The sequence below is a fragment of the Saccostrea echinata genome, unplaced genomic scaffold (genome assembly GCF_033153115.1).
Source record: "Saccostrea echinata isolate AGI-Se365-2 ecotype Australia unplaced genomic scaffold, CSIRO_AGI_Sech_v1 ptg000008l, whole genome shotgun sequence".
Classification (NCBI taxonomy): domain Eukaryota; kingdom Metazoa; phylum Mollusca; class Bivalvia; order Ostreida; family Ostreidae; genus Saccostrea; species Saccostrea echinata.
In genome coordinates this window covers 96575-116690 of record NW_026889757.1, presented here as the reverse complement: position 1 = coordinate 116690, position 20116 = coordinate 96575, and the positions used below count along the sequence as shown (strand labels likewise).

General features: G+C 34.7%; 1 protein-coding gene and 2 non-coding genes across 3 annotated transcripts; all 3 read left to right on the top strand.

The window, feature by feature from the left end:
- The first annotated feature begins 235 nt into the window (after positions 1-235).
- On the top strand, positions 236-11436 carry LOC133180890 (T-complex protein 1 subunit eta-like). Its single transcript, XM_061315334.1, has 12 exons — positions 236-284; positions 2009-2162; positions 2299-2405; positions 2501-2626; positions 6125-6177; positions 6291-6462; positions 7049-7213; positions 7869-8002; positions 9289-9441; positions 9616-9767; positions 10475-10663; positions 10873-11436. Exons 1-12 carry the CDS (start codon positions 279-281, stop codon positions 11097-11099), a joined length of 1638 nt encoding a protein of 545 aa, XP_061171318.1. The 5' UTR covers positions 236-278; the 3' UTR covers positions 11100-11436.
- Positions 8097-8176, top strand: LOC133181456 (small nucleolar RNA SNORD35). The gene has a single exon (XR_009720476.1). It is a non-coding gene; the product is annotated as a small nucleolar RNA SNORD35 (small nucleolar RNA).
- On the top strand, positions 8861-8940 carry LOC133181455 (small nucleolar RNA SNORD35). Its single transcript, XR_009720475.1, has one exon. It is a non-coding gene; the product is annotated as a small nucleolar RNA SNORD35 (small nucleolar RNA).
- Positions 11437-20116: the final 8680 nt, after the last annotated feature.

The window sequence follows — 20116 nt, the reverse complement described above, 5'->3', positions numbered from 1 at the left end:
GTCTACATCACATTGGACTGGTGAGAAGAAAAGTGAAAGTGAAACTAAACATGTGAACCCGATTTGAAACAAAGTAATAATTTAAAAATAATTTCTAGACATGAAACATCGCTATATATTTTTTTTATTTGGCTTATTTCATTAACTAAATAATTATAAATTATCCAAAGACAGAATTCACAGTACGAAAATTTTCTCTTTTGACAAATAATAAAGGATTTAAGAGTTATTCCTCTTTGTATTGGAACTCTCCTGTATAATATGGTAACTAGCCGAAAATGATGGTAGGTGAATCATGCTTATAATTTACAATCCAATCCAATCGTTAGAAAATTTATAGTTTGTCGTGAATTTTGGAAAAGATATAAAGAACAGATTCAGTATAGATTTGAAATGTATATTTATGACGAAACCTAATTTCACGTAGGCTTGTATTTTTGCACCGTTTTGTTTGGAAATTGCAAGTAATCACATGTTACCCTGGAATGTTCGAAAAATGCAAATTCCGAATTGTGAATCTTGTCATTATGCCCTTTATCAATGCGTATTTTATCAAGTATTTTTTTTTAATGAGACAGATTGTTGTGGGGGTGAAATAGAGTGTATGGAAAAATGAGAAATTGGTAGACTCTTCGAATAATGTCAACGTTTTACCTCGCGTAACCAAGGATTGAAATAGCTTTTCTTCTATGAAAAGTTATTGCAATAGACTTCAATCACTGAAAGTGAAAAAGGGATAACATGAAACTTCCTAGATTTATGATACAGCCATGGCATGAGAGAAATTGTGTAAATTGTTGCTAATCACAGAAAAATTCTGCCATCTCTCCCTACAGCAGTATAGTTTTGCAGACCATTCTCCCAATGTAATATTTTCAAAAGACAAGTAAATTTATGTAATCATGAAGGGTCCTTCCACTGGTCAGGTTATGACAAATTCAATTGCCAAATAGATTATAGCAGGTCCAGCACAATCTCTTGAATTAGCTATATAGCTTGAAATAGCTATATAGCATTATTAAGCTATTCAAAATAGCTTGATAAAGCTATTTATGTGCAGTTTTTCAGAAAAATGTTTTTTGTAAGAAATAGACAAAAAGTCGCGCAAGTACTTGACTATTCTTATATGTACTATGGGCTATCAAAACAACAACCAAAATCGAAGAAAGTTTTGACATTGCAGCATTTGAATAAAAGATGTATTTCCATTGTTTGAGTAACTGTACACTACCTTGTGTGCGTTGAGGCATGAATAAGTATGATTGCTTCTCATTGTACTGAATTATTACCAATCAATTATCTTGTTGACCATAATTAGCCTCCTTTATAATTTCATTGCAGAAGTAACTGTATCAATTGCTTTATATAGCCATAGCCCAAAAACTGTAGAACCTTGAGTACAAAGTCTCTTAAGGAGACGCAATTTGATGAGTGATTTTTACATGCATTATTTTCAGAAGAGTTCAAGGTTGAATATTATCACTGCACCAAGGTGCGACTTTTTGTACATGCTGAGAAAATAACACATTTAAGAAAAAAGTGTGATAAAATAGCTAAATCAAGCTATTCTGAATAGCTTAATAAAGCTTTATAGCTAAATCAAGAGATTGTGCCGGACCTGTATAGTAACAAATAAATTGATGGGGGAAAAGATATAAATTCATTCATATATGATTTTTTTAATCTGCATACATGTAATTACATATGTTTAGTGCAACAACTTTTAAATGAAGGACTACAATTTGTGAGACTGATTCCCAAGAACCTGAAGAAATAGTGTATTGTCTTAACAGATGTTTGAACATGTCTGTAATTTAAAATAGTTTTATTTTATGCAGTTTCTGAAATGCTTGCAGTGATGATACTTTCCCCAACATATCGATAAATGTTGAAACAACGCTGTTATTTAAAAGCCAAACATCTGATGCAAGCATCTAAATTTCTCTATCATAGTTTTTTTTCTCTGTGTTTTAACAATGTTAAAGGAATCATTTGTCTATCATTTCAGCAACCACAGATTATCTTGCTGAAAGAAGGAACTGATTCCTCACAGGGAATCCCCCAGATTGTTAGCAATATCAATGCCTGTCAGTCTATAGCTGATGCTGTCAGAACTACACTGGGTCCAAGGGGCATGGACAAGCTTATCATAAGTGAACAAGGTGACTCTTATTTTGTACAAGCTGATATTGAATGTATTCAGAATTCAAAAACCTTGCATTATAATAAATTATTTGTTATCTCGGTATTCATCATTACAGTAAATGTTGAATTTGATTTGTTGGGCTACTTTTTCAGGAAAGTCTATTATATCGAATGATGGAGCCACAATTTTGAAGAATTTGGACATAGTGCACCCTGCAGCTAAAACATTAGTTGATATAGCTAGATCTCAAGATGCGGAGGTAAATAAAGTGAAATCAGTTCAAGCTTATTGTTGTCAAATCAAATGTTTGAAATTTCCACTAAAGATAATTTAATTTTGTCCATATGTTTACAGGTGGGTGATGGCACAACATCAGTAGTTTTATTAGCTGGTGAATTTTTGAAACAAGCCAAGCCTTTTGTGGAAGAAAATGTACACCCACAAGTCATCATTAGGGCATTCAGAAAAGCTACAAACCTAGTGAGTTAATACTGAAATGTGTAAAGTAAGAAACATGAATTTTACATTCCTGTTCTGCATCACAGTTTATGGAGTCCAGTGTTCCTTTAATTGTTGATTCCTCCAAGTTTTTCTTGGTTGGGTTCAGCAGTTAAAGGTAAACACATTGTTGATTCAGAGCCTGATGCAGAGAGGGTAGAGAAATGGAAGTCGTGAGACTGTGTTGACAAACATCGTTTTCTCAGTTCGAACTCCTTCCAACACTTAATCATTGTAAATGTTCAGTAGTGCATGGTTAGAAAGAACTTTCAGGAAATCCATTTCCAGAGTATATGTATTTAAGGTGTTCTGTCTTCCTGGAAGGCATAGTGATTTTACTGTTTATATTATATTATGTGATTTTTTTTTAGATGTCTAATCTTGGCCACACAATTTCTAACAAATATCTTTAGTTTGTTAATACGAGTCCTTTTTAGCTCACCTGAGCTGAAAGCTCAAGTGAGCTTTTCTGATCACATTTTGTCCGGCGTCCGTCTGTCTGTCCGTCTGTCTGTCTGTCTGTAAACTTTTCACATTTTTGACTTCTTCTCAAGAACCACTGGGCCAATTTCAACCAAACTTGCCACAAAGTATCCTTGGGTAAAGGGGATTCAAGTTTGTTCAAATGAAGGGCCACACCCTCTTTCAAGGGGAGATAATTAGGAATTACTGAAAAAATAATGGAATCATTTAAAAATCTTCTTCTCAAGAACCATAGGGCCAGGAAAGATGAAACTCATGTGGAAGCATCCTCAGGTAGTGTAGATTCAAGTTTGTTAAAACCATGACCCCCGGGGGTAGGGCGGGGCCACAATGGAGAATCAAAGTTTTTCATAGAAATATATAGGAAAAATCTTCTCAAGAACAGCAAAGCCATGATGAGTCATATTTATAGGGAAGCATCCTCAGGTAGTGTAGATTCAAGTTTGTTAAATCCATGACCCCCGGGGGAAGGGCGGGGCCACAATGGAGGATCAAAGTTTTACATAGAAATATATCGGAAAAATCTTTAAAAATCTTCTTCTCAAGAACAGCAAAGCCATGATGAGTCATATTTATATGGAAGCATCCTCAGGTAGTGTAGATTCAAATTTGTTCAAACCATGACCCCTGGGGGTAGGGTGGGGCCACAATGGAGGATCAAAGTTTTACATAGAAATATATAGGAAAAATCTTCTTCTCAAGAACAGCAAAGCCATGATGAGTCATATTTATATGGAAGTATCCTCAGGTAGTGTAGATTCAAGTTTGTTAAAACCATGACCCCCAGGGGTAGGGCGGGGCCACAATGGAGGATCAAAGTTTTACATAGAAATATATCGGAAAAATCTTTAAAAATCTTCTTCTCAAGAACAGCAAAGCCATGATGAGTCATATTTATATGGAAGCATCCTCAGGTAGTGTAGATTCAAGTTTGTTCAAACCATGACCCCCGGGGGTAGGGCGGGGCCGCAATGGAGGATCAAAGTTTTACATAGAAATATAAAGGAAAATATCTTCTTCTGAAGAACTGCAAACCATTATTAGTCATTTTGATATGGAAGCATCCTCAGGTAGTGTAGATTCTATTTTGTTCAAATGATGACCTGCAGGGGTAGGGTGGGGCCCAATGAGGGATGGAAAGTTTTACATAAGAACATATAGAAGAAATATTTCTTCTCAAGAACAGTAAAGCTATGTTCAGTCATATTGATATTGAAGCATCCTCAGGTAGTGTAGATTCAAGTTTGTTCAAATGATGACCCCTGGGATAGGGAGGAGCCACAATGGGGGATCAAATTTTTGCAAAGGAATATATGGGAAATTTTTTAAAATCTTCTCAAGTACAACAAAGCCATTTGTTACATTGACATGGAAGCATCATCAGGTAGTTTAAAATCCAAGCCCCCCCCCCCCCCCCCCCCAGTCTTTTCAATACAGAACTGATTTGTGCTTTTGCCTAGCCAATGTGCTCAGGTGAGTGATGTGGCCCATGGGCCTCTTGTTTAGCTCACCTGAGCCGAAGGCTCAAGTGAGCTTTTCTGATCACATTTTGTCCGTCGTCCGTCTGTCTGTCTGTCCGTCCGTCTGTAAACTTTTCACATTTTTGACTTCTTCTCAAGAACAACTGGGCCAATTTTGACCAAACTTGGTACAAAGCATCCTTGGGTGAAGGGGAATTTAAATTGTTAAAATGAAGGGCCAAGTCGCCTCACAAGGGGAGATAATCAAGAGAAGACAAAAATAGGGTGGGGTCATTAAAAAATCTCCTTCTCAAGAACCACAGGGCCAGTAAAGCTGAAACTTATGTGGAAGCATCCTGGGGTAGTGTAGATTCTAAATTGTTCAAATCATGACCCCCGGGGGTAGGGCGGGGCCACAATGTGGAATCAATGTTTTACATAGAAATATATAGGAAAAATCTTTAAAAATCTTCTTCTCAAGAACCACTGGGCCAGAAAAGCTGAAACTTATGTGGAAGCATCCTGGGGTAGTGTAGATTTTAAATTGTTCAAATCATGACCCCCGGGGGTAGGGCGGGGCCACAAGAGGGAGTCCAACTTGTACATTGAAATTAATAAGAAAAATCTTTTAAAATTCTTCTTCTCAAGAACCACTTGGCCAGAAAAGCTGAAACTTATGTGGAATCATCCTGGGGTAATGTAGATTCTAAATTTTTCAAATCATGACCCCGGGGGTAGGGCGGGGCCACAATAGAGAATCCAAGTTTTGCATTGAAATATATAGGAAAAATCTTTAAAAATCTTCTTCTCAAGAACCACTGAGCCAGAAAAGCTGAAACTTATGTGGAATCATCCTGGGGTAGTGTAGATTCTAAATTGTTAAAATCATGACTCCCGGGAATGGGGCGGGGGCCACAATAGGGAATCCAAGTTTTACATTGAAATATATAGGAAAAATCTTTAAAAATTTTCTTCTCAAGAACCACTGAGCCAGAAAAGCTGAATCTTATGTGGAAGCATCCTGGGATAGTGTAGATTCTAAATTGTTCAAATCATGACCCCGGGGGTAGGGCGGGGCCACAATAGGGAAACATTGAAATATATAGGAAAAATCTTTAAAAATCTTCTCAAGAACCACTGGACCAGAAAAACTGAAACTTACGTGGAAGCATCCTGGGGTAATGTAGATTCTAAATTGTTCAAATCATGACCCCGGGGGTAGGGCGGGGCCACAATAGGTATTACAAGGGGGAAGTCTGGTAATGAACAGCATGGCCAAAGTTACTCAGTTGAGCGATGTGGCCCATGGGCCTCTTGTTTCCCAGAAGATACAGGTCAGCCTCTTAGAGTTCTTCCTAGCCATATCTTAATTATGTATTTTTTTTAAGTTATGATGATGGAATATTACTTTGTTATGGAAGAACAGTACTTACTGAGTATAAATGATGAAATTTTAATGCTGCTTCATTGTAATCTGTCTGTGAAGATGAGAAATTTTCATTTTATGATTTTATGTACTGTATTTTCTTTTCAACAGAGTGTTCAAAAAATCAGGGAAATTTCTGTAAAAGTAAAGAAGGATGACAAAAAGTAAGAGACTATTTTATTTACACTCAAAAAATTGCCACTGAAATACACATAATTGTCAGAGGTATATGTCAAAAAAAAGAAGAAGCAGTGTATATTGTTATTGTTACTTTCAGGGAGCACAGACAATTGCTGGAGAAGTGTGCAGCCACAACACTGAGTTCGAAACTTGTGGCTCATCAGAAAGACTTTTTTGCTAAAATGGTGGTAGATGCTGTCATGCTACTAGATGAATTACTTCCATTGAACATGATTGGTGTAAAGAAAGTTACAGGTGGAGCCCTAGAGGTGAGAAAAGATACTCATTGGTGCAGATTAGTTAAAATACAGTTGTACACTGTAACAAACTTCCACTGATAAGTCAACTGTGGACCTATCTCAGGTTTTTGGTGTTACATCAGTGGTATATAAAGAGCCACAACCCCATGTGTTGGCCACTGACTGTTTTAGTCAGGGTAGACATGGTAGGGGTGTGGCTTTCTTCCTGAGAGTTGGTTTTGTGCTTTTCTTTGAGTATGACCATAGCTTGTGAAGGTACATATACTAAATGTGCACTTGTAAAAGTGGGCTTCATATTTTAGCGGCTTTGGTGCACACAACGAGCTAATTTAAAAACACCCATTAATAAATCATAAATGAATACAATGAACAGCGGGGATAACTAGCACTAATTCATGATAATGCCAACCACTCTATACCAAGCTATTGTGCTAAATTTTGAATACGTTAATTTATGTACAGGTACAGTAAATAGCAAAGTTGTGTTACTCTTGTGATTTTGATCCAGTTTCATGATTATGATGGTTAATGTGGCACCTTAAGTTAATTTCTGTGCCTTTCAAGTTTTCTAACTTTATCATGTTTTGGATTGTAGGACTCCAGGTTGGTGGCGGGAGTTGCATTCAAGAAAACATTTAGTTATGCAGGCTTTGAAATGCAACCTAAGAAATATGAGAAACCAAAGATTGCACTACTTAATGTTGAACTGGAACTTAAAGCTGAGAAAGAGAATGCTGAAGTCAGAGTAGATAATGTCCAGGTGAGTTATCATAATCACTTTGTGGTAATTTATACATCAAGAGACCACAGGAACATTTCTATAAACAGGGCTCGACATTAACTTTTTTTCCTACTTGTCCATTCGTATAAGTGACCAAGACATTTACTTGTCCGAACTTAACTTCACTTGTCTGAAAAATTTTCAATAAAGATCTAATACTGTTAATGAAAAACTAAAAATAAAGTCCATTACATGTGCATGATGTTATTTACAAATACAACAAACACATAAAACAAAATTTTATCTAGACTTTCTGTCCTGACAACATAAATGCTGTCAACATAAAACAGAATCCAAACTTCGTCAGTTCCATGCCTTTGCAGTAGTATGCAATTAGTGAACTTCGATCCCGATCGAGTGTACTCAATTACATAGTGATCTATATTGGGATCAAAGTTCGGTTTTTATGTACTGTTTCCATCTTAAAGTACTGGCAAACTTTCAACAGTCGTTCTTTTAAATATTTAGAGACTTCTTTACATAAAAATGCACTTGTCCAATCAGACAAGTGCCCAGCAATATTCACTTGTCCGTATTTTTTTTTCACTGGTACCGGACAAGCGTTAATGTCGAGGCTTGTAAAACCAATAAAATAAGTTTCTGATTTGACATGGATTTGCTTGTGTTATTTTAGGAGTATCAGTCCATTGTTGATGCAGAATGGAAAATCCTGTATGAAAAATTAGACTGGATTCACAAGAGTGGAGCCAAGGTTGTGTTGTCAAAACTCCCCATTGGAGATGTTGCCACTCAGTATTTTGCAGATAGGTAATGGAACATTAAATTTTAATAGATAAAAATTAAATTATGATGGGTTCAGATAAAAAAGATGGAAAGTTTTTGCAATGAAGCAACATGACAAATGCTATGATGTTTTCTCACGATGGTCTTCTGAAATAATTATCTGAAGACAATGCCAATAGGCTTTGCTGAGCACATCTGTCAAACATTGCACTATGCTTGCAGAAAAGTAGAAGTAGAGATGAAAGACTGTTTTTCATAAGCATCATCTGACTTAGATCTCAGGGTTTTGAAAGTAAATGTACATTTCATTGAAAAATTTAATATAAAATGAGATTTTAATGAGACTATTCTTGAGATAAAAAATAACCGTGGTGTAAACCTGTGCCAAAAGACACCATTTCAATGCCACAGGCAGACAAATTGTTTGTTGGGCTTGTAAAAAGTTAACTTTATTGCAGGTGGTAGGGAAAGTCACACAGACTGTGATTGTGATAATCAGATGTCATTAAGGGTTTATGGAACACATTAAGCAATATTAAGTATTTAAGGACCTTATAAACCTCTTCACATCTGACTTCCAGCCGACTAAATATGAGCAAACATAAATTAAGAAATTCCGAATTAAAGCAACAATTTTCTACAAATTATGTAAACTATGATAGAGAATTAAATTTAGAGGTTAATTTGATAGAGTTTTAAAATAATATATATACTAATCATGCTAATTGGGTTTCAATATGTACAATTTTAAGTTAAAACTTAACTCAATAGTATTGAAATTTTGACCTATGGAAATAAGAGAACATATTAATTTAAAGGAGAATGTAGGTCCAAAAGCAAACATTGCATTAAAATATATATTTAAAAACAAAAAAAAGACAGGTGCTATGATGTTTACTCACGATGGTCTTCTGAAAATGAAAACTGAAGTCAATGCCAGATGGCTTTGCTGAGCACCTGTCACATCCTGATATTCTTCTAAGTACATCTGATTTGTGGAAGGCAGTTGTCATATTGTTGAAATGGAAAAATCTTCAATATATCTTAAAAACTACAAGTACCACAATGTACTTTTTCCTTGTGGTATTATAATTTACATTATGTAAGCAATCAAAAATATTCCACAGAAATTTTCTCAGCATACATGGAGTACATTAAGGCATATAGTGGCAATTTTATACCCACAGATTGAACAGACATTGTGATTCCACAGATTATGAATCTGTGGAAAAAAGTACATTTACAGTATTATTAAACTTGGCAGATAATTTTAGAAAGAAGCGTAATTTCATGTTATCATTAAATTTCAGGGACATGTTCTGTGCAGGCCGAGTCCCTGAGGAGGATCTGAAGAGAACAATGAAGGCATGCGGGGGATCTATACAGACCACATGTCAGAACCTACAGGGCAGTGTTCTTGGATCCTGTGAGAAATTCGAGGAAATTCAGATAGGGGGAGAAAGGTGGGAATTTATGTGGGAAAGAATAATTATTAAATTCCATACATTTCTATACATGCATAATTGAGTTTCAGTTTGACTTCAGAAATTAAAGTGTACATGACATTTTGTTATGAAAAAGAAAAGTATGTAACCTATTTTAATCAGAATTTACACTCTGACATTGGCTTTGTTTAGGTACAATCTATTTACTGGATGTCCAGAGGCAAAAACATGCACACTTGTATTAAGAGGAGGAGCAGAGCAGTTCATTGAGGAAACGGAGAGGTCTCTTCATGATGCCATTATGATCGTCAGGAGAGCCATGAAGAATGATGCTGTTGTAGCAGGTAAGAGAGATATTCCAGAATTATATGTATGTTGCTGAACTGATATCAAACTTTGCTTTAAGTATTGAAGGGGTCAGCTTCCATTCTTAGTAAGCTGTTCTCCGTTTACTATGAATCGGTCTGTTAAATTGATTGGATGTACAGTGATGATGTACAGTGACGATTCTGTTCCAATATTTAGCGTAGTTCCACTAATTTGAATCCAAGAATCCGATATTAACAAGTGTTTTCCGATATTTCAGCACTTTCTATTTTTGCAGCAACCCGCTTCCATTTTAGTCCACGTAAAAAATTCAAATTGTTTCGTCCATGTTTCATCTAGTCTGCATCATACAGACATTTGCTTTTATCTGCAAGTAAGGTAAACACAAACTTTAATAGGAATGATTCAGACTTCCTTTCAATGGCGCGGCTGTCCATTCAGCTGGTCAGGGTGTAAAAGTTGTTGAATAAACTGTCACACTTTAATTTTCGTCACTCATTTAAACTTACTTTGGGATGCTAAAGCCCATATTTCGTCAGCCCTTCAACCCGAACTTTTTCAGATATTTTGGCCAATTTACAGAATCATCACTGGATGTAATTTTGCAATATACATGTATAGGTCATTAATTAGAGTTCTTGCCTTACTAGAAATGAGAAAGAAAATGATTAACAATAAAATTCATCATTGATAAATGCTTAGATAATGCTGTGGTATTTTATAGGTGGAGGAGCCATTGAAATGGAATTGAGTAAATACCTGAGAGATTACTCCAGGTCAATAGCAGGAAAGGAACAACTTATGATCAGTGCAATGGCAAAAGCTCTAGAAGTCATTCCAAGACAACTGTGTGATAATGCAGGGTTTGATGCTACGAATATTCTCAACAAACTCCGACAGAGCCATGCAGAAGGTAACTGATTCTGATTTTGCATGCCCTTTATGTGTATGGGAAATATTCAAGTTTCAGCTATCTGATAGAAAGCTGTGATTGAAATTGTAGAATTCTATCATCTGTACCAGACAAGAAATTCATTCTTTCACTTTTGATGCAGAATATTTTTATGCACAAGACAAGAAAACATAAAATAACATAATTATGCATGTTGTTTCTTGTTTCAGGAGGTTTATGGTATGGTGTTAATATAATGAAGGAGGATATTTCTGATAATTTTGAGAACTGTGTTTGGGAGCCTGCTATTGTCAAAATTAATGCCATCACTGCTGCATCTGAAGCCACTTGTCTGATCCTCTCTGTCGACGAAACAATAAAAAATCCTAAATCAGGAGGAGATGCCCCTGGGGGTGGCCCCCCTGGCATGGGGCGTGGTCGAGGAAGACCCATGTGAAGTGTATCACCAGAAATAGGAACAAATTATGAACAAATGGATCTAAGTCTTGTCACCTGAAAAAGTTCAACAGATTTGGAAATATGGCAATCTGAATCAGAGGTGCCCTTTCAAAATCTTCAAACATTCAGCAGCAGATAACAAGTCAAGTGTTCATCTATATACTACAGCTTCTGAGGCTGTTATACTTAACCTAGTGTGAAATCCTTTTATACATTGTGAGAGACTGACCATTTCTCTAAGAGCTGTGATGATGTACATTGTATTATAAAATGTATGATTTTTAGACTGTGCTTTGATTGTATATTTATTTCATATGAATAAATAAGTCTCTAAATTCTCTTTGTTCTTAATGGTTGAACTACAATTTGTAGTCAACTATTTTCCACCTGTCCAACTGACTTCTTTTTGGAGCTTCATTCTACATTTTCTGATTGACAGATTATTAATTATGCCTTACAATTCAGAGTATTTGGATTGAGACACTATGTTAAAACAGACAATGGTGTAGATTCCTTGTTTGATGCATCTCTATCCTTTTGCATGGCCCAATATTCATGAATCACCAATATATAGGTCCTTTGTTTACAAGGATTGTAATAACTTGGAACAATTTTAAAGTCCAGGTCGGAATATTTACATGTATGTACATGTACTCTATTTTGTGAATTCCCTGTCTGACAGTAGTAAATTTTGTCACATTGCCCAAATTTTATAAGCATGTATTTCAGCCATTTATGGTTGTTTAAACTTGTGTGGTGTCACCCGCATGGCACAGTGGTTACAGTGTTTGCTATAGAGTCGCAGAGTAAGCTTAGAGTTGATCCTTAAGTCACGGGTTCAAATCCACTGTGTGAAGTGGAGACTGGTCCTATAAATGAGACCGTATACACTGAGGTCTTGTGTCACAGTAGTATGATCCCTCACTGTTCAAAGGCTGTAGGTGCAGCCCTACACTAGCAAGTGGTGGGTCTTAATTTTGAAGGGTGGTTAAACAAGCAAACAAACAAATTAAAACTTCAGTGGTAGATGATAATGTGTTATTTTTTTATGCCCCACCATGAAAGTGGATGAAGCATATATAGTGTTTGTCATGTCCATCGTCCGTCTCCATCCATGTGTCACACTTTGCATTTACCTCGGTTTCAAAGAAACTGTCATAGACATTTTAGCCAAAATTCATACACATATATGGATGAAAGCTATTAGGCTGTGGCATACTTACTGGACCTTTCCTGTGATCTTGCCTCACTATTCCCTATTTTGTGTCTAACTCAGTTCCTACGTAACTATCCATATAAATATCGTATCTGACTGTCAAATTGAAAATAAGTATATTTCCCATTTCACTGCTGTGAAGATGTTTTTATCAAAATTCATTATGTATATAGAGGATATTCAATGTTTTGTAGATGGATATGGAATTGATCTCACGAGTGGGACAAGATTTTTTTATATTTTCAAGAGTGCGCTGTGGGACAGGATTTTTTTATATTTTCACGAGTGAAAATATCGAGAATTCCTGTCTCACAAGTGAAATAAATTCCATATTCATTTACAAAACATTGAATTTTCTGTTTATTACATTTTCTTAGATTTTGCCTTTGTCTTTTCGTAACACAGTGTCATAAGTTGATAGAAATCGAAAACTTTTAAAATCGGCCCATATACCTGTGCACATCCCTTCCATGGTGCATGGCAAAACTTAAGTCTAGCTGCTTGCACGACCCTCTTTTAAAGGAATGCTTATAAATAGTTTCTCCAGAACAGAAGGCCATGTTAGTGATATTAAAATAGAAGCATCTCAATGTTTTGTGCATTCAAATTACATGTATAACATGACCCACTTGAGATAGGTTGGGGTAAAAGATTTTCATTTGAATAGAGGGGATCAAGGGGTTATTAAAGATCTTTTTCTTAAGAACAGCAGGGCCAGTGTGACTCGGGTGAGCATTGTGGCCCATGGGTCTCATGTTTCTTCTAGTGAGACAATTATGAAAATGCCTTTCACGGCATACACCATAAGACCATTTCAGTCTGAAGCAACCGTTAGTGCATATGACTTCGAGGTGATATGATAGACATATGTCACTTTTCATCATTTGAGAAACAGTTACCACCCCCTGGGTGCCACAGCATCACTAGCTGACTACTATCGGAAACTTTCACTTTCAGATCAGTGCCATAAAAAGATCGCAAACAGCTCCGAATAACTGGTTTGCGGTAGAGATGTGTATTAAACTATTAAACAAAACAAAAAAAAATCGATACGGTACGATATTTAATAAAGCAATCCACGATAAATTGGAGTTTTTTTTTTTTTTTTTTTTTTTTGTTTTGTTTTGTTTTTTTTAATAAATTACAAAAAGTCTAATTATGAATCATTTAAATTGCATAAATTTATAAAAGTGAATGTTTTAACTGATAATCATTTTGTAGTTCTTGTATTACTGTCATTACAAAATAGTGAAAATACACTTCAAATTCAAACTCTTACATGTAACCGTTGTAAAAGCAATGTGTTGAAGGACAGCTAGTGGTCTAATGTGTAATGTAATAATTTGATTTTAGATATGCAGTCTGCTTAATGTGTATTTCATTATTGGGCAGTTTTATTTCAAAACACCCCAAAAAAAATCGTTTTCGATTGAAATTTCTCATCTTTTACAAAAAAATTAGAAGAAACAAACTCTCTAACCAATAAGTACGGGAAGTTGATGTTTCAATACGATACACACTTATCGATACGTACATTTCGATATATTTATTCAGCCCTAGCTTGCAGGCAAAAGGCCATTTGAGAGCCTTGTTTTGGCCATGCGGAAAATTCAGCTGCATTGGGTAAGATGACATATTAGATTTATTTATGCCAATAAGACAAATATTCTGATTACGTATTGGAATATTGAATAGTATGTTAGCAATTTCGATTTTTGTTTAATTTATAAACTGCTCTATTTATTTCCTTTACAAGGCGAACAGAAGTGCTCATCCGAGACTATATTTTATTATATACATAATATGTTATTATACCTCTACTTTTTTTGTCTACATAAAATTAGATCGTTGTATGTGATATAATATACAGTTAAAGTATATCATTGAGGGAGTTAGCAAGATTCCAGTTCCCCAAGACCAGGTCTATTTCCCGAGGCGAAGCCGAGGGAAATAGTCATGGTCGAGGGGAACTGGAATCTTACTAACTGCTGCAATGATATACTTTTAACTGTTTTATTATACTGATACAAACGTAAAACTTAGAGGATTCAGATAACGTGAATTCATAGCAGGGAATAACTCAACTAACACACGGGGATTAGTCCATTCACATATCATACCAATGTAAAAGTAAAATCTAGAGGATTACGGATAACCGGGAATTAGCTTTTGATGAAGGGATTTACTCACTTGACTAACGCACGGGGATTAGTCCATTCATAACGATTTCTAGGGAATTAGTCATATCTAACGATCTAATGTTATATAGGGAAAAAATCAGTAGAGGTATAATAATAATTCCTTAGAAACTGTGAATAGACTAATTCCCGTTTTGCCGTGCGTTAGTCAAATGAGCTAATCCCTGCTTCGGTAGAGTAAAAGAGTTAAAAAGTATATCGTTATCGCCGCGGGATATAGTCCTGGTATTTGGGAACTGGAATCTTGATAACTTCCTCAATGATACATGTATAATTATGTACTTTAACTGCATATTATTAGGTACATAAAAGTTATCTTAATTTGTTTGTTTGGTCCGTTTATATATATACATTCATCAGTCCACAAACTACAGTCTTCGGATCCCCCTTTCCTTCCATCATTTCTTTTAAGTATTATTTGTCAAAATACTTTGTAGCCAAGTTGTTTAATTCAAGGGTTTATTGCATTTCATCGTAGTTGTTAGGGTTTTTCCGAGTTTCAACTAAACATGTCGAACAGGAAATGTCACATGTGTATATTTCCCGCCTTTCCATGACAATTTGGCCAATCACAATACAGCAGTTACAGCAACATGGCACAGTGTGCTCGTTGACGGGTGGATTTTCATTTAGTTCTATTAAATAATCTCGAATTTCATCTCCAAGTCTGTTGACTTTATCTTTGTTGCTTTCTATGAAGTACTTTTCAAGAAGTCCTGGTGTTAGAGTAAAGAGAAGAGAGAAGATTTGATGCAGATCAAAAGAACTCTTCTCATCTAAATAATGAACGAATTTAAGAGTATCATAAATGATCAAAAGAATCATCGATGTTACGCATATTTTCCCAATTACAAAAAACAGTTCCATTCGCAATGGAAAGAAACGCCCGGATATTTTCTCAAAAATCCTAATGTCAATTTCGGACGTACCTTGGATTTTCAAAATTTTATTCAGAAGCACTTTATACAAATCAAAACTTTCAAAGACATATAACAATAAATAAAGAATAGACGAGCCCCAAAACAAAAAATTTCGAAAATCTGTCGCATACAGATGAGGAATAGCAACCAGCAAGAGGTAAATTGTGCCTTGGAAGAAATATGTAAAGCCTATGATTATTACATTGTCTGTGAAGTAATAATATATAGCAAGCATGTAACCAATAGATAGTACTGTCGATAAGCAGTCAGTTATCTTTTGTAAGGTTTTAATGTAAAAATTATTGCTGTTTATTCCTGAGAACTTGTGCAATAAACACAATAATCTTTGAAATGTGTAGTTAAGTAATGGACATGAAATAAGTAAAAAAGTCATGCAAACATTTATAGGGAATTGTATTATTGCAAAAGAAACACAAATCCATCTTAAATTTCTATTTTGCGCAAATCGAAAACTTTCAAGGAAAATAACTGTCCAAAACCTAACAGAAATAAGTAAATAGAACTTGTTAATCATTTGTCTGCAGATGGATCTGCGTTCCTCTGAATGTAGGACTGCAAAGACAGAGTGAACAGAAACCGTTTTAAGAGGACCACACCTCGTCTTTGTATTAGGCAATGTAACTTTTCTGTCAAAACAACCCAAAATATCAAAGAGTAAGAAAGTATCCTCCTGGTCTTTGGAGAGATAGAACAGACCAATTATCATTATCAAAAACCATAAGGTAAACAAAACAGTTTTAATGACATAAACTTCCCATGAACTTCGTTCAATCGTCGTATCATAAACCCCTGGGTACTGAGACAACAGAGTTGGTAAATTCGAAAACAGACTTTCTTTTATGACGAAGAACAATATACAGCACAGAAGAATTATCAAAGTGAATCGGATGAGACTGTCAAATTTGCAACAATTTTTATAAAAAAGAACGTAATGAACCAAACGCCGAGGTGTGTAAGGGTAGTCCGACTTCCGGTAATGTTCGAATAGAGACTTGGTCTCGTCTGGCACTGCGACAGAAAGAAAAGTTGGGACGAATAAGAAGGCAATGAGGGTAAGGGCAACAACAAGGTACACAACCCGGGACTTTGGCTCATGTCTCATATCATTCGTATTTGTGGAGTAACACTGAAAGTCGTATCCAATAGAAATGTGTGACAAGTTAAAAAGAACACGTTTGAACTCTTGATTTTCGAAGAATCGATGACAAATCCAACGTTTAACGTCAGAACCCAATGATGACACACTTTGAGAATCATTAATCACGTATGTTAAATAGCTGCGTATAAAATCAGAATCGGACACGTTGACACAGTTGGATTCATTGACCAAATCGATACTTAGCTTCAACACACCGACGTTTCTTCTCATTACATTCAAAGTGAGTACATCCAAGTCGAGAGGATAACCAAGAAAATGTTTGTAGTTCTGAGTAACCCAAATCCATTCCATGATTCGGTTTCGATGAAATTCGTCAATTTTATTTCGTTCTAAGAAGCTTGAGTTGATATAAACATAAATTAATTTATTCCCTGCTGAGACAGACTTTTGAAATTTTTTCCTGTGTTTTGGAAGAGAGGAATTGCTGACTTGGCAATTACCTTCACCTAGTGCGATGAAAGACATGAAAACTGCCAAAAGGAGGAAGTTGTTAGTCCACATCATAATGAAAGCTGAAAAATGTAATTCTTTTTAAATTATGATTGTACATTTATATTGTTTTTACGTCCCAAATTCGAAAATTATAATCGAACCCAGGCCTTTCTGTTACGCACAATTATAGTAAATTCTGCGTCTGGTTTGACGATTTGTGCAAAAGAAGAAAAAAAATCTTTCGGTCGATTAAAATCACAGAACAGATTCTTAATATATTTTAAATTTATAAATAATTATATACTTACAACTCTTTATACATGTATATGTTTTGTAAGTATTCTTAAGATCACGTCAATAAAGAAAAAAGAATGATTTATTAGGTAAAACAAAATAGATATGCTTGTATCATTTATATACTCTGTAAGCACCCGGAAATTTTTACATGGTAAAACCAGATAATAATCCAATTAAAACATTGCTTTTTATCAAGTACCCAGACATGGTATCAAGTGCAGTGCTATTCAATTATTGGGTTTTCAGAATAGGATATTGCTAATTATTATCACTCAATTTCAAATTGAACTCAGCATTTTGAGTTTGCAATTATTGCTTAATGTTCAAATACTATATCAGATTAAAAGATCTGGAGTCAAGTACTACATAATATGATACGATTTTCTCAGAGGACAAAGAGTTAGCTTTAAAAAAGCTATGACTTATGGCAAAGCAAGATTTTCAATCTTCAACAAAAACTTGACTTGAAAAATATTTCCCATGAGGAGTTTAGGTTTAAGTCAAATAAAACTTGTTGATATGACCTATGAACAATTGAGCAAAATCTCACTATCTAACTCGGGAAAACTATTTCTGTAGTAAAACTTAAATTATGCTACATATAAATTATAAGATTACTTAAAGCTTCCTTTAAAAAGTGTGAACGGTCACAGCTAATAAAAAATTAAGAATTATAGTGCACATTCTCTATTTACTATAACTATATATATATATATATATATATATATATATATATATATATATATATATATATATATATATATATATATATATATATATATATATTGTATATGTATGTGTTGACATTCAAAAAATGAAGTTTAAACTAAACAGTTAGATATTGTAAATTTACCAATAATCCCTAAAGAAAAACATATGTGCTATGTTTGTAAATTCGTATTTATTTAAAACGAAAACCATTTTTGTACTTTACTGTCCAGTGTATGACAAACTTCAATTTTAATATTTAAAAATTTATATGATTTTTTTTAGTGATAAATCATATTGTGTACTGGTCCCATTAACCTATGTGATTAAGATATAACAAAACGTTTATGTAGCTATTTTCAATTTAATTTATTTATTGTACAATTATATATACATAGGAAATGGACGATCATGCATATATTTTAAAGTGATGAAAATAGTGTATGCTAGAGATTATACAACAATGATGTACCTACATGTATCTTATTACATAGATAATACAATATGCGTATCAAGTTAACATAGTAGACTGCTTTAACAGTTTCTTATTTCAAATGCCTTTAAGATACATATTTTCTTAGATTACTCAGTTCTTTGACATTATCAACACCGAGGAGCTGCAGGGGCGTCGGCAAGTATTTCACATTGGGGAGGGGAAGTGGATCGAAAAGGGGGGGGGGTCCTATAACTAACTTTTTGTGACATAAATAATTAAAATTTCTGCCAAAATCTTGACGTTTTCCCTTTAAATCAATAGCTTAGAGGTATATTCTGATTAAAAAAGAACTATTAAATATGCAACAACACGAACAACAAAATGCTTTATGTGTTTTAAGTTACATATACTATTAAATAAAACAAAACCGGGTTATTTTTAAATAGCTAGAAGATAGTTTGTTTAAATTTTTTTCCCGAAACAGCATAGAATGAACTTTGAAGGGTTTATGACGAGGTAAAGATTAAAATACATATAATTTTCTATCATTGTATAATATTTATTGTTACTTGCCGAAAAAATGCAGAATTATATATGAAATTTAAAATGAACAGGGGGATTAATCCTCATAATACTGGTACCTTTATTTTTGACATGCAGAAATACGTATGACATTATTAAAAAAAATCAACCGAAGTTGTTTAATTAGTAATTTTACCAAGTATTTTAGTATTTTGCTTTAATTTAATAGCTTACAACTTCGATTCATCAAAGATTTCCTAATACTGATCGACCGATTGGTTAGACAATAAACAGGTCTGTTATACGAGGGGGAACATGTCAGGAGGGGGGCCTCCAATTTTTTCCCACTTTCTCCACTTGTTTTCTGAGAATAGTCTTTTTGCTTAAGTTTTGATAAGTGAAAATTCATTCATTTTCTAGAGGCTGCTTGCCCCCCCCCCCTCCCCTCATACACACTTTTTGATCCTGTTAGATCGAACTCAGCTGTATAAATTTAGACACGAAGGGTTGCTCCAATATAACTTCTTATAATAATTTTTTGTAAGTCCTCATGCGTAGGGTATATAAGTTGGTATTCATCCTCAATATGTTAATACACAGTTTCAATATATGTAATATGTAATCATTCGATTCATAATCAAGCTACACTCCGAAATCCCGAGTCTCTGTACAGAGATCTGATCAGCGACTGTCAGAATTTCGGAGCGCAACAAAGACCTGATTAGAAGGTACCGTTGTCTTTCTAAGCATCATTAAATCGCTAAAACTATATCTCGCTAAAAACCTCATGCTTATTTTTAAGGACAAATCGCTCAATTTGCGTCCCGCTAAAAAATCCACTTTTACGATAATATGTTTGAACTTCAAAAGATACATCTTCCCCTAGGGCATGTACCTCTCTCGAGAGAGAAGAGAATCAATTTTGTCATGGGGTTGTCAAAGTCAGATAATGACAAGATTAAACAAGAGGCCCAAGGGCCTTGAATCGCTCTTCTGATAAACTGTACAACCTATCACTTCTATTCGAAGCCTCTAAGTATCCTGTATATTTAGATAAAGCCTTGAAATTCCAAAGGTAGGTCATCATGACCTACATTTTAGATGAA

What these genes read in the sequence shown, in the direction of transcription:
- LOC133180890 (XM_061315334.1), top strand. An exon ending in ACTCAGTATTTTGCAGATAG is followed by an intron (nt 8,003 to 9,288) that starts GTAATGGAACAT and finishes ATTAAATTTCAG; the next exon opens with GGACATGTTCTGTGCAGGCC. An exon ending in CCGACAGAGCCATGCAGAAG is followed by an intron (nt 10,664 to 10,872) that starts GTAACTGATTCT and finishes TTCTTGTTTCAG; the next exon opens with GAGGTTTATGGTATGGTGTT.